The 8,187-nt window shown below is 37.5% G+C and overlaps 1 protein-coding gene across 2 annotated transcripts; it reads right to left on the reverse strand.

Moving 5' to 3' along the window:
* Nucleotides 1-1,309: 1,309 nt before the first annotated feature.
* LOC129437742 (uncharacterized) lies at nt 1,310-6,929 on the reverse strand. Of its 2 annotated transcripts, none has more exons than XM_055196036.2 (4): nt 6,598-6,929; nt 5,508-5,961; nt 4,242-4,508; nt 1,310-1,944 (listed from the first exon to the last, which is right to left on the reverse strand). In XM_055196036.2, exons 2-4 carry the CDS (start codon nt 5,908-5,910, stop codon nt 1,436-1,438), a joined length of 1,179 nt encoding a protein of 392 aa, XP_055052011.2. In that variant the 5' UTR covers nt 5,911-5,961; nt 6,598-6,929; the 3' UTR covers nt 1,310-1,435. The 2 variants fall into 2 exon arrangements, with proteins under 2 accessions (XP_055052011.2, XP_055052010.2); XM_055196035.2 differs by having other exon boundaries at nt 1,310-1,947; nt 6,598-6,926.
* Nucleotides 6,930-8,187: the final 1,258 nt, after the last annotated feature.

Consider the following 8,187-nt stretch of genomic DNA (forward strand, 5'->3'; position numbering starts at 1 on the left):
CCAAGGGTAAGTGCGTCTGAATGTGTATATCAAATTCAACCAATGGTGAAGCTTATCGACAAAGACAGGGTGACGCGGGAGCCAGTAAGTATAACGCTATCTGAAATATTGCTAAAGACGGCGTTCGCAGGAAGTATGGCAAGGGAGACGCAGCGCCTCGTTCCCTTCTCAGAGAACAACAGTTACTACGTAACCCGAGACATTTTCATGTGTCAAACACAACTATGCAAAAAAGCATTTTGGTATGAATCAACATTTGCATACAGAAAATATAAGTATTTAATGGGAACAGTTTAGCACGTGTGCTTAAAAGGCTAGAATTTTTATAATATTATCCTACACCACACAGGGAATATGGATTTTTCCCAGAAAACTTCTTGCATAAAACAGATTCAAGCACTTTCAATGATCTGAATCTATGCATGTATTTTTCAAAAACTTCCCAGGGCCTTGAATTTTTTTCTCCCAGATTCACAAACTTTCAAGGATTTCAAGGACCCGTGGGAACCCTGAAAATGGATTCTTCATAACGCTAGCAATATTCACTATGAAAAGATGACTGACATTAGCAAAAATTACTGTTTATTTAACTTGAGCACAAAACTGTATCATCTTTGGTACCCGAAAGTCACCGGTTCGAATCTGAGCCCCTGAGAAAAGCACCTTATTGCCAATTCTAGAGTAACACGGGTGCGTCCTCTGGAGGTTGCATCGGTCTGCCGCATACTTCATCGAGGTTTAAAATTTTATATTCAATTTCAGAAAAGCAACCGTTACATTTCAAGGTAAGAATAAAACTACAATGATTGTATGTCTTAAGAGAAATAAATCTTAATTTTGAAATGTAAGTACCTCAATGACGTATGCAGTCGACAAATGCGACCTTCAGAGCTAGGGTGCACCTAAAAAACATGGCCAGGACGTGTCTAGGGTAAATGGCACGTATGGTCACCCTTGCCAATGCCATTTTGATGTTGCAGTGCATGTGTTCCCTACTTACTGGGATAAGTTAAATGCAAAGGTCACATTTTGAGTATGAGCTACCGTACTTGACAATCATGTCACTTTTACTTTTCAATCTGTCTTGATATTCTGTCTCTTTGTATTCTGAACTTTGTTTGTCTGGATCAGCTTGTCAGATGGTATTCTGGATTTTGGTGTTTGCTTGTACTGTGGCTTTGAATTGTACAAACACCTCTCAAAATGCTTGCTACGAATGCGAAAAATAGAGAAAATTTAACGCCTGATCCGATTTTTCATAACGGACAAAAGTTTGGAGGCAGTTTGCAAACATGATTGACACAACATGAAGTCGTATTTATATTTTAACCTAAATTTCAGACTCAGTGTGCAAAGATCTTTAGACATGAACTATTAAAACATCTGTTACCTGTTCCTATTGATAAAAGCATAAAGAGTCCCAAACAAGCAGCATTCAATTGTGATTACACAATCCATTCTGCAAAACATTGTTCTTGGTTAAAGATGAAAGCTCTAAAGAAGGTGGACTAGAGGGGCTGTGTTTGCCCTCCTCTGTAGTTTGCGGCGTCTCATTGCCTAACTCCACCTCAACCGAGGGTGACCTCTTGTGAACTTCCAAAACAGAGACCTTCCAGGAGGAAGGTGAAGGTTCTGTCTTTGGCATGGGGGAAAGGGCCGAACATGGCTGAAGTGTTTGTGTTTGAGTCTGCTCCATTTGCCCCAGGATGCGCAGCAGGGCTTCATGTACTTTCTGACTGATGGAGGAGTCCGTCGCAGTGGATTCGGGTTTAGGTTGGTGGTTTCTGGTGAAGTTGGAGAGCTGCTCCAGGACCTGTATCTGGCGATCCATCATTCCCAGCATGGTGCAATGGAAGGCTTTTTGTTCTGCCAACTGTTCTCCAAGCTGGTGGTTTAAGACGGTGAGCTGCTGTAGAATGAGGCTGCTAGTGTCCTGCGAAGTTCCTGCTGAGAAATGTAAAGTAGAGCTTGGTTACAATAGTCTTCAATTATGGCTCAGACTGTAAAGTTTTCTTTCCTAATAATCTTTGTAGGGTTATTATTATAGTCAATGGCTTTTTCTGAAACTCAATTTTAAGGGGAGACTACATACATCCCCCAACAGTACTAACAAACAAACTAAAGCGCTCATTATAGTTCTGCATAGGACCTACGCCGTTGACATTGGTATCAACATGTACTTGAACCCATGTAACGATCCGATAGCATTTTCAATGATGTATCAGTGCGGCCGCCATCTTGGACGAGTCCCCAATGAGCCCCTCCCCGCATTTATTTCTACTGAGGAAGGTGTATCCCCAACTATAATATATAAGTTTTAATCATAACTCCCCGGATTTTGTTACACATAAGAAACATTAGTTACGATGACATAATATTATAAATGGTAAAATAACCTAAATTATTGTTCAATCTTACTTGTGACTGTAGGCTGCACAAAATACGGGCATAGTTGTTCGCTCTCCTTTGACTCCGATTGACTCTGGTGCTAGCGTAGAGTGAGAAGACCCTTACATGTCAAATTTATGTTGGAGGCCCCTCACACCCCATCATTTTCAGAATAATGTGAGAAAGTGTTTTTTCTACTTTGTAAGAAATCATTTAAGCACTACAGTGATAAAACATGTTTTCACCCATTACTTTTCTGTTTTTTTTTTCAAGTTAACAAATTGATTAAATTTATGTAAAAATGTATTTAGAAATTACGCAAAAATACATGTCTTAAACATTTAAGGCAGGTCAAATTTGTTGTTTTTGTGGATGCAGTAATTTATTTAAAACACCACCTTTTTGGGATAACACAGAATAAAAGTTTTGCTTTCTCCAAAGAGTAAAATTAAAAAGAAACCCTAACTGTAAAAAATTACTGATGAACACCTCCTAGAAAACTTTTTTTATATAAGCTGGGTATGAAGAGGAACTCCCCTCTTACTAAACCAGTTATTCTCAAAGTGTGGTCTGCGGTCCGCCAAAAGATGACCTAAACTAGGCAAGTGTTTATTCAATCGTCACTTATTTAAGTAGATTTTAATGCACTTGTGAAACTGTGATATCAGTTCTTGCCATTCTGTTTTAACAAAACACTGGTTCGGTGGCTAAACCAAAGGGGAGTCAAAAGAAAAGATCAAGCGTCAACTGAAAGCAGCTAAAATCCACAGATCTATTAGTTTTGTAATGTACTCGTTTTTGTTTCATGTGAAATTCCTGTAATTTCTGTGATTTTGGACATTAAGGGGAAACATTTTTTTCAGCATTTTATTGTTACCATAGTTACAACCATAGACTTCATATACCCACCACCTCAGTTTTAAACTAAGGGCTCTTTGGAATGACATTAGGCTACCTTACAGTATGTTTAATTGCAGGTTTTTTCCCATGTGCAGTTTGTTGTTCATATTAAGCTGCAACTCATGTCACATTTACTTTTTCAAACGAAATAAAATTCATATAATAATTTCTGAAAATGACATTGCATGTGTGTTTAAAAAATTAGTTAAAACAGTTGCATATTAAACTTAAATTTAGCTTATCCTTCCTATATGTTGTTTTGTGGGGGCGTGTTAGAGTGAGATGTTAGGTGGTCCTCTGAAAAAAAAAGTAAGATAAAGTGGTCCTTGGGCTGAAAAAGTTTGAGAAACACTGTACTAAACCAATATAAAGTTATCTATTAGACTATGGATATATTCATATGTATTTTAATACCTTTTTATACCTTAAATATCCATACAAATCAGCTGCCACTGAAAGTTTAATAGACAAACTACTAAGCAGAATAATTAAATAGTTTTTTTTTATCAATAAATATGCATCATGTTTTCACGATTTAAAATCTAAATTAAAATTTAAGAAGACTTACAAGATATACAGACAGTTTACTTTAAGTAACTACAGTTTTGTTTGCTGTTTGACTTTAAATACAAACTTTTTTAACTTGACTATTTTGATAGTCAGCTCCCCACGAACATGGATTTGCGTGGAGCAGTTATGGAGGCCCTCCTCCAAGCTTGAGGCCCTAGGCATTTGCCTACTCTGCCTATACGTAGCGCCGGCCCTGAGTAAATGCTGCTCCATCTGAAAGCAGGTTACTGCGATTCACTACTAATCAAGGAACTGGCTTTACTGATGAAACACGTCTGAGAATCGTAGGCGATTTTTTTGCACATCCCTACAAAATCAGTTCTGCTAAATTACATGAGGTACATCCATTTTGTTTACAAGACAGAACTTAACCAGTGTATTACCTGGATAATCATCCTGGCTGCAGTCAGCGGGCTCTACTGTACTTTCTGTACTGTTGGGATTGCATAGAGATGGTGGTAAATTCTTCACTGCATAGAGATATTCTCCTGACAAGCCAAGAGTCATAACTTCATCTGGTCCCACGGCCCAGCTCGGAGGTTCAGAGTTAGCCAAATCTTCTGGATTCCCACTCTCCTCCACATCGGTTTCCAAATTAGACGCCATGTTCTCATGATCAGATTTAGGGATGACGCTTTCAAGCCATGAATCTGAAAAAGCATGAAACAGAGCAAAGTGATTGCAAAATCTTTACAAATCATTCAGGCATGCAGACTTGGTGTAGGTGTATTAGGTGCAGCTCTAGAGATTGTGATGACATACAAGTAGGACTCAATGGAAGTCTTGTTAACATGCTGAAAAACAAGCTAACAAAGTAGTTCACCATGACCATGCATATATTGTTTACACAATCACGCACATCAAGCAGCTGTATATTTTTAAGCAGGAAGGAACACCCTGTCTTTAAATATTATTCTCATCATGTCCTACTTTAATAAACGTGATTATGACATCTCACACGAGGCTTTGACTTGCATGTAAACATTTATTCCACTTCGCAGGAAATACCAATATATTTATTGTACACCGTCACTGGCCCAATATATAGAGATTTTAATATCGCCAGACCTTGTCTATACCATTTGCATTACATTTTAAGGGGTGGTTTCTCGGACAGGAATAGACTAAAATAAACGTAAGAGCTGTCCAAACTGAAAACAACTGGCACGGACATATCTTAAAATACATCAGTGCCTTTTGTTTTGCCTCAAAATGCACACAAGTAGTGTATTTAGTAAGACATGTTTGTTAAAACGAGTTATATTTCCTAATTAAACTAAGTCTAAGCCTAGTCCTGTTTTAAGATAATACCTGTCCGGGATACCACCCCAAAATGTTCAGAAGTCTTTATTCTCTGAAGGCTTTGCAATCGGTAACAAGACTGAATTCAGTGACTTAATTTTTGCATGGAATATAGTGCAACGTATAAAGAAAATATATATTAAATTAATATTGTGTAAGAACTACTTAGGCGATTTCTGTGGTTATTTTTAAACTGCAAGGGAGTCTCTACCCTTTCTGAAAAAGAACAGCACTTGATTTTGTGTTTCACGGATGAAAAAAAGTCATACAGGTTGGAAACAACAGAAAGTAAAAGTGCCATTAATTAATGCAAAGAGTCATCGACAATAAAGAAAAGGTAACAATACTATCTGTGTGGTGATCCAAGTCAGCGAGCGATCGTCCAACGTGATCGTCTGCGAGCTCATCCTCGTTTTCGGCATTGGGTCTGCGCACCAACATGTGATCCAGCATGTGGAAATATCGGAAAGACTCAATGGCAGACAGGCGGGCCGTGGGACTTCGGTAGCTCGCCAGTTTGATCTTTCTGTATTTGTGTTTAAGGCTTTTCCAGCGGTTTCGGATCTGGGTGACGGTGAAGTGGATGCCGCGTTTTGCGAGGCTCAGCCGGAGACGACGGAAGAGGGACTCGTTGCGCTGGCGCTTCTTATCCAGCTCGTGGACCAGACCCATCCGCTCTATGAGTGCCAACATGGTGAACGTGTCAGGTTCAGTCCACCACTTGTTGGGCTTCTTCTCATTCAGATTCATGATGTCCTCCTTGTATGAGCCTCCTAAACAAGCAACCCATTGGGTGCAGGACTGTGAAAAGAAGTTGAAAGACAAATTAGCAGATTACCATTAAAACCATACAATAATCATTTATGGAATGTTCCAAATTCCAGTAGGATTTAATGCTGTTTTATTGGTTCCCATCCACCAGATAACATCCACCAATAGGACCCAAGAAATTACCAACATAGGCCCAACCAAATCATCATAGTTTCCACCAAAACAATTACTATTTTTAACCAATAAATTAAATAATTTCTCTTTTTTTATATGGACCAGTGGGTCTGAAATAAAAAATGATGATGATGAAATAAATGACAATTTATTTCCTTCCTAATGTTTTTCCAGCATGGTTTTATTACAAGTAGCATAAATGGTGCAATACACAATTTGGGGCAGTTTGTCAAGTCTTTATTTTATTTTATTTTTTTTTTTGGTTAAGTATTTATTTTGGAAGAATCGTATGAATAAAAGATACTGAACCGATTCGCTGTGAAATGACTGCTTGTTTTCGATTGGACTTTGAAAGCCAATGAATCGTGAATCGAAACGATTCACTGGCAACCCACCACAGATTCACACCCATACTTTTACTAAACGAATGAATAGAAATCTTTGAACATTAAACGACAATTTTATATATAGTAAAAATGAGTCAACACAGACCTGTTAAGCTGTAGGCCTTACGTATGTACTGTAGTGAAGAAAGGGTTCATCTCAAACGCCTCCACATCGACACAACTGCAGTCAATTCGCCAAATGACAGGTCGCGTAAAATATCGCGCAAAATAATGTAAACACGCCCAGTGTGCGCGAGGACGCTTCTATGCGCGCGTGATAAGGTGCGCTTGCTATGTGAACTTAGGTGTAATTCTCAACTTATGTTCGCACTTATAATTTAGATGGATATTGGATGTGAAAGATGTTGAACGTTATCTAGACACTGAGAACATCTGTTTACCTCATAGTGAGTCTTTTTCTCTATTAAAAAATAAACTGGAAGAATGTCAGTTGGCTTAAAATGGAATGAACATGGGCGGAACCTTGTGGTCCGGATGTTATCTCTTATTGGTCAGATGCGATGAGACGATTTTATATATTTTTTATTTTAACACTTCGCGGCGTGTTAACGATTTATTTTGTATAGATTGTAATATTTCCTGTATACATTCAATTGTAAACTAAAACGAGCATACAGAAAGCTACTGAAGCAGTACACGTTTGACTTGTGACCCGTGTTACTTTTCTCAGCGCTCATCGGGATGGACCACTCACTGCTGTTTGTGGTTACTAAGACTCTTTTTTTAAATAGTACATTATTTAGATTAAATTTTGCTTATGTCGTATATGACATACATAAATTCTTGGAATTAACCTAATTATTCAGGTATATTAGTGTATAAACATCTGTAGATTATTTCGATTAGTTCATATTTTGAACGTGTGTGTTTGTGAAATGTGTATTCTGTGGCCTTCATGCGCCCCCTGCTGGAATACAGAGTTAAATATTCAGATTAACATCTATTAGCTTTGCCTCCCAATGCTATTTTTGCACCGGCTTTTGGTTGAATAATTCACATTTGGATACTCATCATTGCCACCTGCTGTATCGGAGTAAGTCAGAATCCGAAATCAAAACTACTTTCTTTGGTCAAGTACACTATGGAAAGTGACTTTTACAAACTGTATATTCCCAACCATGAACCTAACCATTATTGAAATATTTACATTTTCAAAAAAAACATCATTTAGCCTCCTTTCACAGACAATGTATAAGTCAAATGAACACATTTTAACTGAACACAATTTTCCCTAACATAATCTTAATATACATCAGTGGCTATAATGTCTCAAGATGCACACCAGTAATGTTTTATTCTAAGTTGCATTACATAAAAGCGATTTTAAAATCCTAATTTAACAAATGCCTTGTCTGTGAAACGGGGCCTCGGTTTTGTATAATAATGATTTACCACTTTACTGGAGCAATTGTTATGCAATTAAAGAAAAAATGACTAGATTAAACAAGTTTTCCTCAATGTAACAAGGAAGAGGGTATTTTAACAGTAAAGTGTGAATAAATATGTATTAACAAAACATAAGTACAAAAATAATATACAGTAATAAAAAAAGTCCCTTGGACACTAAAGTAGCATAATTTTACGTTTGCACAGCAGAGTCAGAAATATTTACCCCAGCTGTTAACCTTTCCAAAACTTGGTGAATAAACTGTTATGTTTTTTTTTAACAAAACAA

This window comes from Misgurnus anguillicaudatus, chromosome 24 (assembly GCF_027580225.2).
Source record: "Misgurnus anguillicaudatus chromosome 24, ASM2758022v2, whole genome shotgun sequence".
Classification (NCBI taxonomy): domain Eukaryota; kingdom Metazoa; phylum Chordata; class Actinopteri; order Cypriniformes; family Cobitidae; genus Misgurnus; species Misgurnus anguillicaudatus.

Coding starts and splice junctions, on each gene's coding strand:
- LOC129437742 (XM_055196035.2), bottom strand. CDS start 5,910: ATGAATCTGAATGAGAAGAAGCCCAACAAGTGGTGGACTGAACCTGAC. Junction 4,509..5,507: donor CTTGGATCACCACACAGATA/GTATTGTTACCT, acceptor ATGCTTTTTCAG/ATTCATGGCTTGAAAGCGTC. Junction 1,948..4,241: donor CAGCCAGGATGATTATCCAG/GTAATACACTGG, acceptor TACATTTCTCAG/CAGGAACTTCGCAGGACACT.